Source organism: Echiichthys vipera, assembly GCF_963691815.1.
Source record: "Echiichthys vipera genome assembly, chromosome: Y".
Lineage (NCBI taxonomy): Eukaryota > Metazoa > Chordata > Actinopteri > Perciformes > Trachinidae > Echiichthys > Echiichthys vipera.
Window position 1 is genome coordinate 7,491,003 of NC_139849.1, and position 22,350 is coordinate 7,513,352.

General features: G+C 44.2%; 1 protein-coding gene across 1 annotated transcript in view; it reads left to right on the forward strand.

Annotated features, from left to right (window-relative positions):
• LOC310966219 (death-inducer obliterator 1-like) overlaps positions 1-21,920 on the forward strand; it is a 46,260-nt gene extending 24,340 nt beyond the window's left edge. Inside the window, exons 6-17 of the mRNA XM_083940073.1 lie at positions 1,233-1,580; positions 7,534-7,603; positions 10,010-10,592; positions 10,717-10,876; positions 10,997-11,113; positions 11,195-11,302; positions 11,684-11,846; positions 11,949-12,438; positions 12,519-12,666; positions 12,773-12,862; positions 12,959-13,154; positions 17,576-21,920. Of these exons, the coding sequence (XP_083796199.1) occupies positions 1,233-1,580; positions 7,534-7,603; positions 10,010-10,592; positions 10,717-10,876; positions 10,997-11,113; positions 11,195-11,302; positions 11,684-11,846; positions 11,949-12,438; positions 12,519-12,666; positions 12,773-12,862; positions 12,959-13,154; positions 17,576-21,171 (6,069 nt within the window). The 3' untranslated portion in view covers positions 21,172-21,920. The remainder of the gene's footprint in view (positions 1-1,232; positions 1,581-7,533; positions 7,604-10,009; positions 10,593-10,716; positions 10,877-10,996; positions 11,114-11,194; positions 11,303-11,683; positions 11,847-11,948; positions 12,439-12,518; positions 12,667-12,772; positions 12,863-12,958; positions 13,155-17,575) is intronic.
• Positions 21,921-22,350: the final 430 nt, after the last annotated feature.

Consider the following 22,350-nt stretch of genomic DNA (forward strand, 5'->3'; position numbering starts at 1 on the left):
CACTAAGGTCGCACTCACACTGTCCATCTGTATTGTGCCCAAACAGGTTTCACGGGTAAAGTCTAGTTAGTTTGACCAGTGTGAGTGCAACCGTGCCACAGCTATGCGCGGAAAAAGGACGGACTATGCGCGGACATTTAAAACAATGGCGGTGAAAGGGTCACGTTGGTGTGATGCGGAGATGGAGTGTTTACTGCAGATTTGGTCGGATGAAAATATTCAAAAACAGTTGGACAAGATGCACAAAAAGGTGAGGTCCATGGAAAGATTTGTAAACAAAGCGACGCATCGCGATGACGTCAATCAATGCGTGTGACGTGTTACGGCGTGATGACGTATAGGCAGCAAGAAGCATTCACGCGAGGCCCAGGCAGTGTGAGTACAAACAGGCCTTGCCCGCGGGGGGGAGAGGGAGAGAGGGAGGGGACGGACGGACGGACGGACGGACGGACGGACGGACGGACGGACAGACAAGTACCCTAAAGCACGGGGCACGGTACAGATGGACAATGTGAGTGTGCCCTAAGACATGATTCAGATTCTAATTCTGAATATGTCAGAAAAAAATCAGCAAGGAGACTGACAGAACGGGCCGCCATGGGCAGGTAGCTAGGCTAGGCTAATGTTACTTACATGTTTAAGGTAGGAGGTCATGTTTGTTGTGGACGATTTATAGACACATTTTTTCTTGCTTAGTTTGCATTTGACCATGGCAGTCATCCTTGTTCTTTTCAAAGTGATCCCATAGTTTAGATGTTTTTCACGACATGATTGGCTATTAGCAGACAATCTACACATCTTCCGCCGCAGGCTAAAAACGCATCTTTTTCGACTGCACCTTGGCTAAGACAATGAGAAGATAGGAAAAAGAAAAGCACTTGTATGTGGCACTCTATAGATCGGCTTACTTAGTAACTTGCTCTACTTGGCTCCAAATAGTCGTGTTTCCACTAGCCCTATAGAGTCAATAAAAAAATCTAAATTTACATTGTGAATTTCACCGTAGTGGGATTAATATAATTTATCAAAGGGCTTAAATGTGTGGTTGAAATGTAAATTTTAATCATTAATGACTCCAACTGTTCCTGTGTTTTAGATAATGCACATTAGAATCCAAAAAGTATCTCCAGAGTCTTAATGAGTTTGAATGAGTTAATGATTTCAGAAAACACAATGCAAAATAACATTGTTCATCACTAGCTGTTTTTTTTTTGTGTACTGACTTGGAGCAGGCTCTACAGCAGCCAGCCCAATCAAAAGCAGACCAGAAATCGGCACCCACCGTGGAAAAGAAGGCAGCACCCAAAGCAGAGCAGAGAGTGGCGTCAAACATCAAGGTGAAAAGCGCAGCAACAGTGGAGGTGCCAGAAGAGAAGCCTGTGCAAAAAGCTGTCGAGGAGTCTTCCCTTCCCAAATGTATCGGACCTGGCTGTGGGAATAATGCCCAGAAAGATTCTGTGTACTGTTGCAACGACTGTATCCTGAGACATGCTTCTGCGGCCATGAAGTCCATCACTGATGACATAGAGCCCAAGCAGAAGGACAAGGCCAAGGCTCAAAAAATCAAGTTTACACCAAAGGTAACTTGGACCACTTGAAATGTCAAAGTTCTTGCTTTTCACCCAATGAGAAAAGATGTGAGATGTGAGAGTTATATCGGTAAAAGCAATGCAAAGCCCCTTCTTAGAAGTTGTGTATGACTGCCAAGTGGACAGACATGCGTTCGGGTCTGAGTGTGCGGCATAAACCGTTATTCATAAAGTGTATGGTTTCAATCTCTAGTTTCAAGTCTTCTTCCATACAATATGCCATTTATTAAATTATGAGCCCATTTAGAGTAAAATAGATCATAAAGCAGCAGAAGCTTTAGGGCAGGGCTACACAGCCACCCGTCAATCAGGATATGTGTAAAGATATATGTATCCATGGCACTGTGTATGTTAAATTAGCTGTGACTTGTTTTTGGGTGTTGTCTGTGTTAAAGTCTCAGGACTTTGACCCTCTCTCACTGTGTTTCCACACTTCACTGGAACATTTGACATCTGGAAATACAGCTTTCAGTTGCTCTTTGCTAACCGAACAATAGTTGGTGCTAGAGTTACAGGGTGTGTGTCACTGCAGGTGATTGGAGCCGCCGACTTAAGTATACTGGCTGACTCGAGTCAGCTGGTTGAAAATCATCAAAGTTTCCCTCTTCAGTGAATTAGCGTTTAACATACAGGAGCACGGCTCAATGACACTGGTTTATGTTACGTTCATCATTCCTGTTCAGTCTATGGTTACAGTTGACCCTGGAACTCGTGAATTCCTACTTTAAGGTTGGCTATATCAAGTGGAGCGAGAATAAGATGCAGCACAGAGCCACAGGTCGGAGTCGAACCTGTGCTGCTGAGGAGAGACCATAAATTTATTTCACAAATTTCGCTATTGAAACTGAGACTACACATTGTGGTGTCTGCAGAGTCACAGTGTTTTAAGCTTTAAAAAAGGACATGCAGATGTTTTATTTTGAGCCGATCAGTGAAAAATTGTAACTTTAAAAAAGATATCCAGTTTTACTCAGGCTGATCAATACCGGCCAACGGCCAAAACGGCCAGCTGAAGAACGCAGCGCAATTCAGCAGCTGATATAACCTACCAACAATGGTGTGTATTTATCTTTAAATCTTTATCTTTATGAAAATTAAATGTGTAGTGTGTATATTTAGACTACTCAGCAAATACACGTAGATATATAGTTGTATCTGGAAATATATTTTATAAAGAAAAACAGCTGAGCAAATTTAATCTACTCTGTGCCACATTACCACTACTAAAGTGCCCATTTTGGTGGAAAACAGATTTAAAAACACATGTAAACAATGATGACACCAACAGACAACAGGACGGTCATGCCCCGTCTTACCGTTGATTCAGCTCCACAGCAGAGAATCAACTGAATAAATATGATGAATATCAGTCCACCAGTCAACATCAAGTCCTGTGATTTTGAATCACCAGAGACATGGCAAGACATGGTTATCTCAGATTTCGGGTATTTTCAGTTAACTGTAGCTGTCACTGTCAGCATCACGTTACTTCTTCGGCTTCTTATTTCCTGTAGAGTCAACATGCAGAAATACAGACAGCGCCACTCAGTGTCATGTCATTGCATCCCACTTTTTGGTCGGAGGCTGTATTGTCCTTAAATCCTGTCAACAGATTTCAAGCACACTGCTACCCCCTAGTGTCTAAGGTTATCAAGTGCAGTTACCGCCGCGACGCGCTGCCATGGAGTGACGGGGCGTTTGGATGAAAGGAGAAACATTTGTAGGCTGTTTCGTAATAAGACACTGACTCACATTTAACAAGGTAGGATCACAGTCAATACACCTGTGTAGGTATCCTGCAGTGAGCAGATTAAGTTCAATGGATCAGATCAAAGTGAGCCATTGGCCTGTCTACTGACGAATCAGCTCCTGGGAACAATGGAGTCATCATTCCCACTGGATCGTGAAATGGAAAAAGAGCACTGCATGTGTGCATTTATGACATCAGTGATAAGATATGCCATAGCCCAGTAGGACTGCTGATGTTTCACAGACCCAGAGAATATGTGGTGACTTTATGAAGGGAAAATAGTTTTCCAGATGCAATGGGTTGTATAACTAAATAATTTAAACTCATCTTTATACAAAACCGGTTTATTTGTGTGTTGTAGTTTGTAAGCATGACATTGGCAGTTGGCTCTGGCTCAACAACACCATAAGCACATGCTTATGTGGCCGTGGTTGCTCTTCCTGCCCACCCTCTTTCATCAGGGCTTGCCAGTGTGTGATAGCCATCCCCAGATTCACTCTTGTTTTAGAACAAACTTTTTACACTTTGCGTTTTGCCTCATTATATTTGCGATTTATGTATCCAAAGGCTAATGCCCAGAAACATCCCAAACAGGGAAATGAAAATCCATACAAAGGGCAGAGTCTGTCAATACTAGTTTGTTTTTAAGGAAAATCCTGCGGATTCTACTTATTTATTTATTTTTTTTTGTAATGAAAGGTGCGTTTCCACTATGGTTGACTACCCAGAATGAGGCGGGTCTATCTCGCCAAAAACGCCCCTAATTTGCATGGGAGTCGCTTTGACAGAGTAGAAAATGGCGCAGAGCAGGGCCTCTTTTGTCCCCTGAGATATACCCAATTGCTGATTGGATTTAGCTCTCAGCGGTTTGACGTGTGGTAGTTTCCTGACATTTTTAAAATTGAGACTCGTAACATTTATCATCATTGTGTTATTTTTACACACACACCGCAAGTGCCTCTGTTTACTTTCATGTTACTTCTACACAAGTTGACGTTGTGAATAATATGGGCCATCCGTAAATCAACCTACAACTATTCTGTATTTCTCTTGAGGAAGAACACCCCGCTGTATCACTGATCAGCTCATCACCGGCAAAGGAAAACCTATTCTCGTAAATCCCCTCCCCCCTTTTTTTGTAATGGAAACACAGCAAGTTAAGGGCCATTTGAGAGGGCGAGGGAGAGAAACCATCACTAAACAGAGGAGGGGGTCTAAGAAACCACTTATCTCCAATTTCCAATGACTGTCGTTGTAACCCAGTAGAGCTCTAACAAAGTTGAAATCAACTTCCCACCAACGACTGCCACTCTAACGACGGTCGTTGGCACTTGGAGCACAAAGGGTTCCAGTGACACCATCGGCCTTGTGAGAGGTTAAATACCTGGATCTCCACACCAGTTAGTTGGACCAGTCCCAGCCTGGTCAGATGCGTACACGAACTGATGAAGCCTCTTGGCTGAGAGGTGAAACGTCTTCCTAGACAAATAAACAAGTCCAGTTGCTTTTGACTGAAATTGCTTTGGGGATAACGATGACCTGGACAAATGAGAACATTCACAGAATTATCAGGAAGAGCGTATTGCTCCCTTCCCTTTTACCGTAACAAGCAACGTACAAAACGCCACTGACACATTTACCCAAACAAAAGTATAAAGACGGATCAGGTAGGGAACGTTATGTTTAACATTCGTGAAAAACTAAGAGACATTCACGAGGACAGCTTACGCTACGCCTTCTCTTCCTGTTTATGCGTCAATACGGCAACAGCCCTCATTAAACCGGAACAGCGGCGCTCATAACTGGATGCTTTAAGCGCAGATGCTGAAACATCAATGTTGTGCTGTTGTGGTATAACAATTCTAGTTAACAGTGAACACATTGCACCGTTTGGGCTTTTTTTTTTAAGTGTGAAATGATCTGAGCCTTTTACGGATGTAGTGGTGTGCATCTGCAAAACCGGTCCGTGTGGAACAATGATCCCTGTGTGGAACAGGCTGCATAAAGCACGAGATAAGAACTAAACAAATCATCGAGGTAGAGATTTTGCCTCTATGCATTTTTGTAATGGAGTAACTCGATAAATTGTTTCAGCCCTAGTGGAAACACGACTAATATGGCTCCTAAAAATATTCATGCACTCACACTGTCTGCCTTTTTTCATGTCCTTAATCATTAATATTATCATAATTTATTGTTATTCTTATATTTGTTAGTTATTGTAGTTAGTAATAGTTAATAGTGGAACTACAGAGGGTAAAAGATAACTAAACTGTGGGCTTAGAAATATCAACACTACTGTGCATAAGTCTTTTTAATAATTCAACCACATTCTTGATTTTACTGTTATTGCTGTTTTGTATAGGTTATGTGCTTACGCTCTGTATCTTTGATTAGCCTAATATTGACCTAATTTTACTTCTTCAACAACAATCATCCCCAGAGGAGTCAATAGTCCTACCCTTGTGTTAAAGTTATTAAAAAGTGATGTGTACATTCATGGAAACGATTTTTATATGGTTCAAAATTGAAGAGCTACTACTTGAAGAAAGCCTGAAAAAGTTGAACTTGTAAAACAGGTCCCTGAAGGCAATGTGTGAAGTTAACTTTGGCTTGTTAGCCTATACCAGTAAAGCAGACCTGCCAAGTATAATTTTGTGCTTAGCGTAAATTTCTGTATGAATATGTCCAGGTTTACAGAAGCTTAGTTGCCACATTCAGAACAATGTGAAAGGTATGCAGAAATGCTATTAATTTCCTTTGAATTGTACTATGCACTCAATGGCCCTCATTTATCAATCTTGCGTGAAAACGGGCGCAGATCTGAGCGCAGAATTGGTCGTACAACAGGACCCACGTGTGATTTAGGAAACATTCGTATCTGACCAATCTCAGCGTACGAATGAGCGGGCCTTGATAAATGCGGCGGCTGAATTCGATCGTCATTAACATGTTAGGCCCTTAAATATTCCTGGTTCGGAGGCCTCGCCCACTGAGGTCAAACATGCAGAGGAGAAACACTGGTACGAAAAGAAACTTTTCCGACAGACAGATCGGCATCCTGACATCCGAGATGGAGCAAAATAAAAATGTGCTTTTTGGCAGTCTTAGGAGTGGAATAAAAGGGGCCCATAAAAACGCTGTATGGAAAAGAATAACGGAGGCAGTCAACCCGAAGCAGCGCTCCACTGTGACCCGTGTGCGTGTGTGCGCACTGCTGAACCTGCACTCCTGCTCTGTAGCGGGGTTTACCAGTGGGGTTATTAGGTATTCCGTAAGAGGATACCTTTGTCATCTAGAAGAACCATACCAAGATGTTAATCATCTGATACCTTGTTTGATTTAATGCAATTTATCGAGGGTAGCCAACAACCGAGGAGATGACTTTGGCTCTGCAGTGCGCCTTCCTGCAGCCGTGCGCCAACACATTCATTCATTCATTCATTCATTCATCTTCAATCTTCACGCTTGTCCCTGTCGGGGTCGCGGGGGGCTGGAGCCGAGCTGTTTTGAAATTTATTTTGAAATCGTGGGCACACACGGGCATCGTTTAAAAGCGATAACTTGGCATCACAAATCACCTGTACATTTATCGAGTGGTAGTTTTTGCGATTGATGAATGCGTAATCATTCATGGATCGTGCCTTCAGACGCACATGAGTACAATCAATTGCTCCAACCACAATTTTTATTTTTATTTTATTCGTTTTAAGAATCCGTTTTGATCTGTTCTTAATATGTGACTGCTTATGCTTAATGACAGCTGAGGTTTGTTAATTATTTTCAGCCGGATTTTGCTGTTCTTCACTGCAAACCCACAGGCTCAAATTTGCGTACACAATCTCAGACCTGACGTGAGAATTGATTGTAGCTCCTGCTCACGTCCAAATTGATAAATGCCGAAGTTTGGAAATGGTCGTATGCACGTTTTTCTGCCGTACGTTCGTTTGATAAATGAGGGCCAATGTGTTGAGTGTTTTTAAAAAAGGAGAAAAGTTGAGAGCAGACTGAAGACAGTTTTGTGTACCATGAACAGATTTTGGCATTTGGCAGAACCTCATCAAAGGGATCTATTTTTAAAAGCCAATATGGCTTCAGTTAAACATTTCTTAATTATTACTGTGATGTTATCAAACAGTTCTTGCCCAGTACTGTTACTAAAAGGTCTGAATGTGTTTCTTCCCGTCCACCCAGAGGAGCATCGCTGGTGGGAAGAAGACGCAGAAGAAGACCCGGCAGGAGTCAGACAGCGAGGAAGACCACAGTGATGACCAAGATGATGATGATGATGATGATGACGATGACGACGACGACGAAAAGGGGCACTGTGTGTGTGTGTGTGTGTGTGTGTGTGTGTGTGTGTGTGTGTGTGTGTGTGTGTGTGTGTGTGTGTGTGTGTGTGTGTGTGTGTGTGTGTGTGTGTGTGTGTGTGTGTGTGTGTGTGTGTGTGTGTGTGTGTGTGTGTGTGTGTGTGTGTGTGTGTGTGTGTGTGTGTGTGTGAGAGAGATCATGACCCATGCTATGGACTCAAAGTCAGGATATATTGGCCTCTGTTGTATCAAATTTAACTGCTCCCTATTTAATACGACTCGAGTCCCTCAAGTTTTTTGAAAGTGCAACACAATTGCTGGAGCTCTTTTGAATACCTCAAAGTTAAAATGCAGGGTTGTAGATGAAAACAGGATCCTGTGTTCGAGTTAAAAGCAGGGCAATCTTAAACTCTGAGCTTGGATGCTTTACCTTGAGATGTATGGATTTGATGAATGGACTGGTTTTTGTGTGTGTGGAGTGTGATTTCAAATGATGCTCACACGTCTACTTCCTGAGTTCATCGCCTCAGCTAGTGACCCATAAAAAAGGTCCTTCCCTCCCTTTCTCCAACAGGTGGGTGACTCCGAATTCCTCTTGTTAATGTGCCTCAGTGAAGCTAACTCAACGTATATTGAGCTGAAGATAAGTGCTGTTAAGCACAACTCCGTGTTTTATTTTTCTGCCCTTCATTTTGTGGGTAACAGGCTGACTTCAAAGTTGTCGATTCATATTGAATATGATGCCTGTGGGAAAACTGGCTTTGAAATAAAAGGTGATATAACAGATTTTAGGATGGCTTGACTGATTATGTGAGCAGTGTTGGCTTGCCGTAGGATATCCTGACCAGTTCAGCTCAAACAAGCATATACAACTAAGTCTACACACACAATGGAGTTGTGACACTCAAGAACCCCCAGATGCTGAACAGCTGGAAAAGAAGGAAGCTCTGCCACAGACCAGACCACTTGGAGATATTGCAGTGACGTTCAGAAGGGTCCACAGCAGAAGAAAGAAGCTAAAGACCTGGGCTGAGCACAAATCCAGAGGAGTGAGAGAAGGAGACCTGTGCTCAAGTTTTTCACACATTTTGCACCCTATTAGATCTGATCTACATTAAAAGGAACAGTTGTTGCAATGAAATGTGGACAGTTTGTTTCACCTTTTATAAGGTGTAATTGAAAGCACAATTAGGATCTTAAGTAAATGTAAGGTCAGCTGATCAGTATGACCACTGATTGTTGTGTGATTAACAGGCCAAGGTTATGGCTTATTGATTTGTTCTTTCATAGTCAGAAGATGGTTGACTGGGTATCATTACCACTTTTCTGTACAGTATTGTTGGGGTTTATATACATTTTAGTGGGTGTATAATTGTGTTCAAGGGCACTCGATGCTTTTACTAATGCAGCCTTAACATGCAACTTGTTCATGGATAATGCATTGGCATCTGCAGATGAACCGTTTGTCTAGGCGGTTGATGCTATACCTTTTTTCTCCATAATTTTATGTAAATAGTTAAAGACGAATTATTTGTGTGCGTCTGCAGCATTTAGTTAAATGACAGAACCACTTACAAGATTTGATAGTTTCTTTTGGGGCCAGGGGCTCTTGGCCTTGTCAGCTGGTTATGGTTCATGTTTGTAGCTGAGCGCATGAGATGAATGAGTTTGAATCAACAGTCTGAGGTAAATTAGAACTTCATTCTCAATTTCCTTTTCTCCTGGTCAACATCATGCATTCAGTGTAATGAAGGATTTCTGCTTTAGTAGGCAGTATAAGAAAACAGTTAGCCAGTCTCTATCCAGTTGAATATGCTTCACTCACATTCAAGAGCAAAAACCTTGTAGAAATTTATTTTCAGTAAGGGTTTGCACAAGAGTAAGGCATCAGTTCTCCCTCTTAGTTGGATCTTTGGGTGCTGTGAATCAAGCTGTTTTATGAGGGAGTACAAAGGTCATTGCTGCTAAATAATGTTTGGAAAGAAAATACTTTTTCCTCAAATGGACAGCACAATGTATCTGTCATCCACTGATAGAAATAAAAAGGGCCCAGCTGTCGACTTTGTGTTTATTTCCGAATGTTCATTGTAATGTCTTCCTTGTGAAAACGAATTGTGGGAATGACATTTTGGTTTGTTTTTTTGTTGTTTAACTTTTTATGATTGCAGGTTGTTTATTTCAGCTTTAAAGTTTATAACTTGTATCTCACAACAATGTGGAGCTTTTCAGGCCGAGACTGAATTCCAACTACTGGCGATGTAGTTGGAATTATAGAACTTAAATCCTGATTATCTGCTGTTTGTAAAATACTGTAATGCTACATGTTGTATCTGCTGTGATTGTAAATGATAGCATATGTTAAAATGTTTTATCTTTTCCTTGGTTTCCAGCTCCCCCTAAAGAAGAGAAGCTGGGTGAGAAGGAACAGAAAGAGAAGGAAATAGCCTCTACTCCTGAGAAACCTCCCCAAGCGCCTGCAACCAAAGTCAAAGGAAGGAATAAGTCCCCAGCTCCGAAAGCAGCCAAGGTTTCCCCGAAGGGCAAGAAGCCTTCAATTCAGACTGCTTCGTCCAAGAAGCCTGCAACACCTCAGAGTAAAACTGCAGCAAAATCAAAGAAGTCAGGTCTGACTCCCGTCCATACACCGTCTCGCTTCCCCCCAGGTCCAATTCATGTCACGGGAGCACTGAGAGTCATAAAGTCCAACTTTACCATTCCTAAGAAGCAGCCACAACAAAAAGATTCTCCATCCCATAGTAACGCATCCTCATCCTCTAGAGTCCCATCATCTCCAGTTTCTTCAGCTCCTTCCAGCCACTCCTCATCCTCCAGACTTCCACATCCAGCAGCCTCGGCGCCCCCTGTGTCCCCCATGTTGCCACCACCCAACAACCAGATGAGAACGAACATTCGCTGCTCGCTGACAGACATCATCTTTAAAAGGTAGGAGTCAAACAAAACCTAGTTTAAAATGCCTTTTTTTATTTCCAAGATTATTTCTGTATGTCTTTGGTTACATTACTTGAAGCATCAGTCAACTATATTTGTTGTGTTTCTTTTCCATCAGGGTCAGCAACAGTGATGATCTGAAAATGCCTGAGATTGAAGTGGCTAGGCTGGCAGTTGCCATTGAAAAGGAAATGTTCAACATTTGTCTTAGCACTGACGGCAAGTACAAGAACAAATACAAGTCCCTCATGTTCAACCTGAAAGATCCTAAGAACAAAGTGAGTCATCACAAACATACATGCCCTTATTTATCTGTCACGTACACATCTGAGTTTCTGTGTTTATCTGATGTCTGTCATGTTGAGATGTTAAATTACTGTGTGGTATGTTTCCCTCAGGGCTTGTTTTACAGGGTGGTGGGTGGTGAGGTTAGTCCCTTCAGACTGGTGAGACTAAGTGCGGAAGAGTTGTCTTCCAAAGAGATATCGGAGTGGAAGAAGTCAGATGCTCCAGAGGTTAATGTTACTTTCCTTAAGCTAAACGCCAAGCGCATGTCAACTTGACGTTCAAAGAGCGTATATGGTTGTCTCCTGCAGGCCCAGTCCCCCAGTTCAAGGTCCCATTCTGGACATTCCAAACTGGGCAACAGACAAGACTCACATAGCATGGATATGGATGATGCTCTGTCAACATCCGATACAGATGTATGTATCTCTGCCACCACGTCATCTACTCGCATGGCTTCTGCTGTAGAGTGGTGGCATGATGTCTTTCTTTTTTTTCTTACCTTTGCATGAAGTGCTTAATAACAAACTGCAACACAAATCCGGCAAATTAAATACAGTAGCAGAGGTATCGTGAGTTAGTTATCTTGCCAACTGTCTTGTGTTTCAATGCTGATTTTTTTTTCTTTCTGAAGCTTTGTCTTTCTTCATCGTAAGGCATTAAATCTTCTTGTATCTACTTTGCACAAAATACAGTGTTTTACATGATAGTTATCCAGAATTCTAGTTGTTAGGTGAACTGGAACAGATGATAACCATTCTCATAAGAGCTGACGGAGCTCCTCTTTTCTGTGTTAACAGGACCAAGATGAGTCTTGCTCCATTCCTTCAGGTCTGGCCCAGCCATCTGCTGTAGAAGGGAACAGTGGCAGCAGCATGCCAGACATTTTCAGTACCATGCTCAAAGACACCACCTCTGAACACAGGACTCACCTATTTGACCTCAACTGTAAAATATGCACAGGTAAATGAGACACAGAAGAAGGAAGTGTCAGGTTAATATTCATCCAGTGAATTTAACATAATTTGTTTTACATTAGATAACTCTTTTAGTTTTGCCCTCTAGGTCAGAAGACAGACGATGACCCTGCAGCTAAGAAGCCTAAAACTAAGCCTTACAGACAAGAACTGTATCCGTTTAGGTCAGGGGATGTCTCTCCTGCCAGCCAAACGCAGGTCCCCACAGCTTACCAGCACCAAGACCCCTTAGCATACCAACACGCGGCCCCTCCATTCTTTCAGTCTAACATGGAGCCAGCTGTCCTAGAATCACAGCCACAGCTGGACCTCAATATGCTGGCACCTCAAGCCCAGGCACCCACACCAATCACCTCCAGCGTGTCTTCTGTCACCATCACCCGCAGAGACCCACGCATGGCCAGGCACAGCTCCGGTGTGACTGTCACCTACCCTACTCCAGAAAAACCCATCAACAACTCAGCAGAAACACTCCCAGCTCCTGTTAGTGTTCCAGCAGATGTTGTTCCCAAGGCACCAATGCCGATGCCCCCAGCTCCACCATCTTCAGTAGCTGCATCCAAACTAGCGAAAACAAGGTGCTTAATCTCATCACGCTTTTAGAAATTAGTTGTGTACTAACATTTGTTAAAGGACGACTGTTTTTTTTTTTTTACAGTACATCTGAACCTCCTGCTGAGGGTGAGACAGCGATCTTCCTCCATGGTCAAGAGAAAATTTGGAAAGGATTTATCAACATGCAGGCTGTTGCCAAGTCTGTGACCAAGGCTTATCTGGTGTCAGGATCCTTTAAACACCTTAAAGAGGTTAGCAATTTTGCCTGGTGATTAGGCTGATGTTTCGTTTCAAACTTGAATGCCAAACCTTTGAGCATGCATAGAAACAAGAGCATCATACTTATTGTCAATGCAGGATTTGCCAGGCACCATTCATGTAGGAGGACGGATATCTCCAAACACAGTGTGGGACTATGTCGGAAAACTGAGAACCTCACTCTCCAAGGTTTGTTTGGAGAGAAATGTAAAAGTGCTTAACATCTTTATTTTTAAAACCATGCATCACTTGTATACCGTGTTTTTGCTCTCTCTGTGTTGGCAGGAACTCTGTCTGATCCGTTTCCACCCAGCCACAGAGGAAGAGGAGATAGCATATGTATCTCTGTTCTCTTACTTTAGCAGCAGGAAAAGGTTTGGTGTTGTGGCTAACAACAACCGTCGCATCAAAGACCTCTATCTCATTCCACTGGGCTCAAAGGACCCATTACCCTCCAAACTCTTGCCATTTGATGGGCCAGGTAAGCAGTTACAGGGATACACAATTAACTTGGTGGTGACATGGTTGTATTTATTTAAATGTTTTTGCTGTGAGTTTGTTTGTTTTTTTGTCTTTGTTTCATTATATTTAATGAAATCTTTGTTGTTGGACTCAGGTTAAAATGAGCTTGTTGATTCATGAGTTTGTACTGTAGGGGGCACTTACACTCCTTGATTAATCTGCCCAAGAAAACACGTCTGTGAATTTAACAGCTGCTGTGTTCTAGGCTGTGTATCTGACTTTGTATCACATATTTCTAATAAAGGAAGTTTGCATAGCAGATTGGTACCATTTGAGTCCAATCTCAACCTTTTGTTTAAGACTTGGCTCCTACATAAACATAGTTAAACAACTGTGTAAACAGTACATTGCTATGACATAGCCTGTCAACCATTTTATAACACGCTGGTGTTCATATGGTTAACATGCTGCGCCACTGGGATAAACCGAAAATATTCCTAACATCCCCTTAATGAATAATCGGCCCTTGATGTAAACTTTACAACCAGTGATTATACCGTTAACAATACCCACATTGCTATTGTAGCTGTGGTAAGTAAAAAGGGTGTACATCTTGGATTGATCCTGCAAATTGTGCCTAAGAAAATGTTTTTTTTAGTTTTTTTTCTTTTAGTAGCTTAACTCATTAGTGCGCATGCGCAAAAGTTGCATGCTGCCCGTTACTGCTCCGGTGTTTGAGTTTGCTTTTTAAAAACTTTCTTAACTTTTATTCTCCTTTGTTCATTTTGTTTATTCACCCTAACTTCTGTGAAGTTCTGCCCTCTACAATGAGGTTACTTTCGCTTGTTTTCATGTTTCTTTTTGTGTTGTTTTTAACAATGCCGCTTCCACCGGGTCACGCTTCCTTTGTGTACTCCGGAGAACAGCTGATCTCGCTAATGCCGGCTGGCATAGTGGCAAGACCAGCTGAGATTCCACCTGAACTCTGGAGAAAAGCACACGCACAAATGTAAGGTCCCTCTACAACAAAATGGATGAACTGACTGCACTAACGTGGAGCGTGGCGGCAAAAGGACAATACGGACCAGAACATCTCTGTCGATGGCTTACACACCATTCGGGCTGACCGGGATTGCACCGAGAGCGGGAAGAGGAAAAGGAGGGGGGCTTGCCGTTCTAGCAAACAGCAGATGGTGTAATCCTGTAATCCAAGGAACAGCTCTGTAGCCCGTATGTTGAACTGCTGGCCGTTGGACTCCGTCCATACCATCTGCCTAGAGAAATCCCACGTCATCACTGTTGTTCTGTACATCCCTCCCTCTGCAAACCCGGCATCTGCCTGCAGCATCATACACACCACCATCTCCAGACTCAATACTCCAGTGCCCTCATCATCATGCCAGGAGACTTTAACCACATCACCTTGGATAGAGTTATGAAACAGTACGTGAGCTGTCCTACCAGAGAGGAGAGGACTCTGGACCTGATGTATGCTAACATTAAGGATGCATACATCTCTTCTCTCCCCCCTCTGGGCAGGTCAGATCATAACCTTGTTCACCTCAAACCCTGCTATTTGCCTCTGGTGAAGAGGAAGCCTACGACCACAAGGACTGTGAGGAGGTGGTCTGAGGAGGCTTATGAGACAGTGCAGGGCTACTTTGAAATGACTGACTGGCCTGCACTTTGTGAGCCGCACAGGGAGGACACCATTGGGCTCACTGAGTGCATCACGGACTACATTCATTTTTTTTGCGGACTGCAATGTCCCAGCTCGGACTGTAACCTGCTACGCCAACAACAAACACAAGGATCACCAAGGACATTAAGGCCATCCTGAATGACAAGAAGAGAGCATTAAGAGATTGCAACCGTGATGAGGTGAGGAGAGTGCAAGGGGTACTCAGACTCAAAATCAGGGAGGCTGAAGACAATTATAGGAGAAGGCTGGAGAACAAACTCCAGGGAAACAACAGGGATCAGGGATGTGTGGAGTGGCATGAGAACCATCACCGGATTCCAGAAGACAGGTAGCACGGGGTTGGAGGACTGTGTGGACCAGCTCAACGAACTGAACCTATTTTTCAATAGGTTTGATACGGCGGCCCATCCCCCACAGGACTCTGCTGCTGCCGGCACCTCAACTAATGCCACTTTACCTCCCCCTACTCCTCCTCCTTACGGACCCTTTGACTGCCCCTCACCACCTCACTTCACACCTACATAGTCCACCCCTCCCCCCTGCTCAACATCATGTCCTCCACAACCTGACGACCTCAGCCCTCCCCCGATGGACACCTCTACAGTGTCCTTCACGCCTGACCTGGTGAGTAGACAGCTGACGAGACTCCACTCTGGCAAAGTTGCAGGCTATTTCCCAGGGTGCTTAAAGCCTGTGCCCTCCAGCTGTGTGGAAAACTGAGTCAAGTCTTCAGCCTGAGCCTGCACCTCCAGAGGGTCCCTGTGCTGTGGAAGACGTCCTGCCTCGTGCCTGCACCAAAGACGCCGCGTCCCAGTGGCCCTCAGGACTACAGACCGGTGGCCCTGACATCCCACATCATGGAGACCATGGAGAGACTCGTCCTGGAGCAGCTAAGGCCTATGGTCAGGCCCCTCACCTATCCGCTACAGTTCGCTTACCAGCCCCGCCTGGGAGTTAAGGACTGCATCACCTACCTGCTGAACAGAGTCTACAGTCATCTGGGTAAATAAGAGTCATGTTGTTTGAGTTCTCCAGTGCATTCAACACCATCCGTCTCTACTTGGTTTGAAGATGGTTGCGATGCAGGGGGAGGCCCCCATCGTGTCCTGCATGTGGATTACCTGATGGGCAGACTACAGTATGTACGCCTACAGAACTGTGTGTCTGACAGGGTGGTCAGCAACACTGGGGCCCCACAGGGGACTGTCCTCTCCCTTTCTCTTCACCCTCTTCACCTCAGACTTCAACTATTGCACTGAGTTCTGCCACCTTCAGAAGTTTTCTGATGACTCAGCAGGCTGCATTGGAAAGGGGGATGAAAGTGAATACAGGACTGTTCTGGGCAACTTTTTCACTTGGAGTGAGCTGAATCACCCACAGCTCAACATTACTAAAACAAAGGAGCTCGTAGTGGATCTGAGGAGGGTGAAAATACCTGTGACCCCTGTCTCAATCCAGGGGGTCCCTGTGGACACTGTAGAGGAGTATAAGTACCTGGGTGTGTACTTCAATAATACGTTGAACTGGACTAGAAACGCAGAGGCTGTCTACAAAAAGGGCCAAAGTCGACTCTTTTTCCTGAGGAGGCTGAGGTCCTTTAACATCTGCCTGATGATGCTGAGGATGTTTTATGAGTCTGTTGTGGCCAGTGCGATCTCTTTCGCTGTCACATGCTGGGGCAGTGGGCTGAAGGTCGCAGACACCAACAGACTGAACAAACTGATGACTGGAGCAGCTGGACACCCTGACGACCGTGGCAGAGAGGAGGATGCTGTCCAGGCTCCGGTCTATCCTGGACAATGTCTCCCACCCTCTCTACGACACACTGGCCCAGCAGAGAGGAACCTTCAGCAGGAGACTCATCGCACCCAGATGCACCACAGGAAATCTTTCCTGCCTGTGGTTGTTAAACTATACAATGCATCCCTTGGAGAGCCTGTCACCTCCTCTCGGTAATTCGGACTCAACCACAGACAATCTTTGATCTTGTATATTCTTCACTACTGTAAATATTCATTTCTGTACATTCAAATCTGAGTCTTTTCTAATAGATGTTTAGTATAGTATAGTTTGTATAGCTGGAGTTTTGTAACAAAAATAATTTCCCCCCGGGGATTATTAAGTATTTCTGATTCTGATTCACACAAAAAAAATGACATCTTAATTCATTCATTCATTCATCTTCAACCGCTTGTCCCTGTCGGGGTCGCAGGGGGCTGGAGCCGATTGATGCACCCAATTGTGGATTAATAATAAGTGTAGATCAAATCAATCAAGTTTTTCTTGCAATTATCTGTTGGAAATTTTAGGGTGCAGGCTAGTGTTGTCAGTGAATGGAGTGTTTTATAATTTGATTTATTTTGACTCCTGATTTATATCTGGCAGGACATCTTCAAATCAGTTAAATTATCAACACAAGCCTACTGTAACTAAACCAAACTATAAACAAGAAAACTTGCACAGTTCTGCCATCATCAGTTGTAAAAAAAAATAAAAAATACACTTTGGAGTTGCGATAACTTTGGTTTCATATCTGAGAAAGCGTTCTGTGCTACTTGTTCTTAATGTATGAATCGATTTCAGAGGCTCTCATTTCACCTGTTTTTTGGCTTGCATAAGTCAGAAATAATAAAATATCTTAATAGCAGCAGAAAGAAATGTCAGTCTATTTTGTGAATTTTTACTTATTAGTTCACATGCAAATGTTTTCTAAGATTCCTTTTTTGTGCATCTCGCAGGGCTTGAACCAGGTCGTCCCAACCTCCTCTTAGGACTGTTGATCTGCCAGAAGGACCGAAAGCGTGCTGCTGCTCCACTGGAAACTGAGGAAAAACTGTCCAAGACTCAAACCAAAGATGCAGATGACACTGGCCTTACAAAGCCATCTCCTTCAGTCAGAGCAGAGAGAAGCACACGTCAGAGTCTTGAAGTCCCCTTCAGCCCCACTCCTCCAGGGTCACCTCCATGGTCACCTCCACCCAGCTTCTCAGAGACCTCTAGCAGCGCTGTGGCCTCCTCCTCAGTCCTTTCCTTCTTGTCCTCTGTCAAAGCTAAAGCCAAATCCACTACCACCGGCAAGGACTCCCCATCCCTATCCAGTTCTGTTGCTTCCTCTGCAGTAGCTGCCACACCTCTTCAGACCATCCTCAACACTCTTTTTGGGAAGAAAAAGCATGACTCAGAAGCTTCCAACTCTCCGTGTGATCAAGGTGGGGAAATCTCTGTCCTGCCCTCTACAATGCAAGACCCTATTGTGCAGCAGTTTGCACAGATTTCTAAAGAGAAACAGGTGGAGGAGGATGAACATGACCGGCTGTATGATCCAGAAGAAGAGTATGACCCTAGTAGGGGTTATAATGTGCCTAAGAAACCTGTTGAGGTACTAAGTAAACCTGAAATCTCTAAGCAGCCTGAGGTGGTTGCAAATGAAGGTGATGTGGCATATGACCCGGAGGATGACTCATTTTTTGATGAGGTCAAAACTGTGGTACCAGGGAAAGCTAAGGTTGTAACTGATTCACAAAATATCTTGGAGAGCCTTAAACAGATTGGGGATCAGACATTCCAGAAACAGGGAGCACAGCCAATCCTATCGACAGCGACATTTGGTGCCTCATCGACACTTCCAGACACACTCTTAACACAACCTACCAAATGCCTTTTGGCCAATACTCAGCTACTGCAGCTTGGCAAAAAGGTTGAGGAACTAGTGAAGTCTTCATCAGTTGCTCCCTTAATCACCCTGAAGAGAGATCCCAGACAGAGCAGGGATCATTGCCAGGCTGCGGCCGGCAGGAAACCAACTGAGGAACAAGAGGAGACATGTACTATATTGGATTCTACCCTTTCCTCACAAACTGCGGTTCAAGAGCCTCAGCCGTCAAATTTAATTGAACTCCCAGATTCCTCACAAGGCCCCGACTCATCACAGCCTCATGAGGAAATGAAAAGCGAAACACTGCCCTTCATGGAGTCAGTCGAGGTGGAGGTAGCAATTCCATTATTGGGCGAGGAGGTGGAACCTGATATGGAGGTCTACTACACGGGTGAGAAAGAAGTGAAAACTGAGCCAATCAAGCCAGAAACCGAGATGGACAAGTACAGTATTTGGCCAAATGCTGCAAGTATTTTAAAAGCTGGTGAGGACTCAGAATATGAGAACAGCCTAGCTCTACCAACCAAAAGTTATTATAATGAGCCTGCAAACACCTCCACAATAACTTCGACAATCCCAGTACTTACTCAGAGCTCAACAATGGTTGACACTCAGTCCCCTCACATGCCGCATTACAGGTCAGCATCAAGCTTTCTTGATCCTGCCGACATTCCTCCCCCATCCATCTTCCCCCCGCCCCATCTGGTGCAGGGACAAAACCTGGTAATGAGGCCCCCGCAGATGGCAATGCCACCACCTATGCAGGGTTTTCCTCAAATGTCAGGCCCCCCTCCTATGCAGAGACCCCCTCCACCCATCCATGTTCCTCACCTGATACGTGGTCCTCTCCCCATGCAGGCTGACAGCAGCCAGCAATATGGTCCTGCTCCAACTGCATACCCTCCCTATCAGAACCAGTGGCCAGGCACCCAGCCACCACCACATCAGCAGCCTCCTCCTGGACCCCCTCCCCAGAATATCATGTCACCCAGAGGACCACCACCATTCCCTCCAATAGCCCAGAGAGGTCCTGCTCCTCAAATGCTTGATCCCTCCATCCCCCCACAGCATATTGGACAGCAAGGCCTCCCTCCAGGCCTTCCTCCATCTCCTACTTTTGATGGTCAAAACAGTTTACCTCCACCAAGATTCACTTGTCCACCACCGTTTAATTTCACTGCAAACAGAGGTCCTCCTCCACCTCCTGGTCATTTTGAAAACAGATTTCCTCCTCCGTCCCACTTCCCAGGGCCCAGGGGTCGCCCACCATCGCAATATGGTGACCATGTGGCTCAACCCCCAATGGTAGACCAAACTCGAGCCCCAGCAGAACAGTATAATAAAGATAATCTTAACTCCTTCAAGTTAAATGTGGACCAGAATCCAAACCTTCTGCATATTCAGGGTCCCCTGCTTGGTCCAGCATGCCCTGGACCTCCACATTACGAGGACAGAAGAGGCCCGCCTTCCAGTAGCGAGTTGAGCGGACAGCACTTCAATCCACATAACCAGTATGGGAGCTCAAGACCATACTCCTCACCATCACATCGAGGATCTTTTGATGAGCACCGAGCTCCTCCCCTTCAGGAGAATAGACTCCATCAATCTCAGCCTTTTGTAGGTTACCGCTCTGATAGGCACTCTGATGAGGTTAGACCTGTTCGCCACAGTGGGCCACTACTGCCGACTCCCCCAGAGGCTCCCATAGGTCCTCCAAGTCGCATGGGAGCTCACAGTCTAGACATTAACCGGGATGACCGCTGGCGCCGCCACTCTCCTGAAATGAGGAGGAGCAGCACCATCCGAAAGGACTGGGGATCCCGCAGCAGAGATTGGTTTAGTCTTTTTGAGGTAGGGCACAAAGACACTGCTCCTGGTCCCTCACAACCCTCTGAAGAGAGACCGAGGGAGCTGTCCGAGGACCGTCGGAGGGAAAGAGAGCGGGAAGTTCCGCACGCCGGCAGGTCGCCATGGGACAGGGGCCAGAGCAAGCGGTGGAGCAGAGAGCGAGAGTGGGATAGAGCTAGAGAAAGGGATTGTGATCCCGAAAGTAACCGAGAAAGAGGCCGCGATCCGGAGCGAACCAGAGAAAGAGATCGAGAACCAGGGCGTATCCGAGAACCAGGGCGTATCCGAGAACCGGAGCGTACTAGGGAACCAGAGCATACCCGAGAAAGAGACCATGATCCAGAGTGTAGCCAAGAAGGAGACCGTGATCCGGAACGTATCCGACAAAGAGACCGCGATCCAGAGCGTACCAGAGAAAGAGGCCGCAATCCAGAGCGTACCCGAGAAAGAGACCGCAGCAGAGGGAGGGAGGGAGAGAGGCACAGGGAGAAGGAGGGAGAGAGACATGGGGAACAAGACACAGACAAGAGGAGAGACAGGGAAAGAGACAGAGCCAGGGATTCTGACAGAAGGGTATATGACCGTGACAGAGGGAGAAACCGTGAACGAGAGAGAGACCGGAAACGCGACAGATCCCGAAGCAGGGAAAGAGACAGGGACAGAGACCATGGGAAAGGCAGAGACAGAGATAGGGAGAGGGAGAAAGATAAAGACAGGGATCATCAGGACAGGAGTAGAAGCAGAGAAAAGAGGGAGGAGAAAAAGGACAGTAAACATGATACACCCAAGGAAAGAGATATAACTGCAGAAAATGACAAGCACATTTCCTAGTCTGTTTTATGGACACTTCATTACGGTTTTGAGTGACACTTCAATCTTTCACCAGTTGAAATTCAATTGCATCACTGTAAATGTAGATGTAGCAGTATTTCGTTCAATTTCCACAGCTGTGTTCGTACTAGAAAACAAATGACAATGTTAGTATTCTTTGTCACTTAAAGATTTCTAACTTTGTTTTATCAAATTTGAAAAAACTGAAAAACTGAAGGCCGTCTAAGTTGCTTGTGTACAAGGCGTATTAAGTAGGCTACTGAGTCCTTTTACATGTACCTTTCTCCGTACCATTTACTTTAAGTAAACAATAAAGTAATTGAGTAACACACCGCTTGCAATATGTAATTATGAGAGTTGTGTATATACTTTTGTTTTTAATCATACTTTTCTAAGTAGAGAAAATAAAGCCATATTTCTGAGATGGATAATGTGAAAGTTATGGAAACAGTGTTTACACACAAATGTGTGTTGATATGTCCTGCAGCATTTAACTTGGAGGCTACAACTATTTACAGTATGCATCCCATCAATGGTTGTCAATGAATTGTTGCGATTTTGTTTCAGCTCAACCACATAAACCTGAGTGTTGACATGTGTTTCTCTTTTGTCAGTACATGTTTGTACTTTTAACAACAAAGTAGAATATTAATTGAGTCTTGGGTTATGCCACTACAGGCGTAATGGTTCAGCACCTTCAAGATAATTTGAAGTTCATACTTAAATTGCAGTTCATATCAATATTTATCTGAGCGCAGTTGGAGTCTCAACCGAAACCAAATGTTATAGACTGTGTTCTCATATTTAACAGCCTCAGAAGATTACAGTAGTAACAGTAGCACTTAAATATGGTAAAAGGGAGAAACAATGAGAAATATTTCTAAAAACCAAATCAGATGTTAAATTCAAAAACATACCTGCATGATAAAGTAGTGTCAGATTCTTTTATAATTTAGATGATGTAAAAATAAAAATATAAATATAATTTTTCATTTTGGCCAGTCTGTACAAACTGATCTGCATACTACTCAGACTTAGTAGAAAATAAACGAAAGGGTGAAAAATCTATGATCAGGAAAACAACAGTATGTGAACATACTGAATAAGAAAATAGAATTTATTAGACAATATAATTGATTTTAGAATCAGTCATTTCTGAAAACTGATGAGCATTTCATC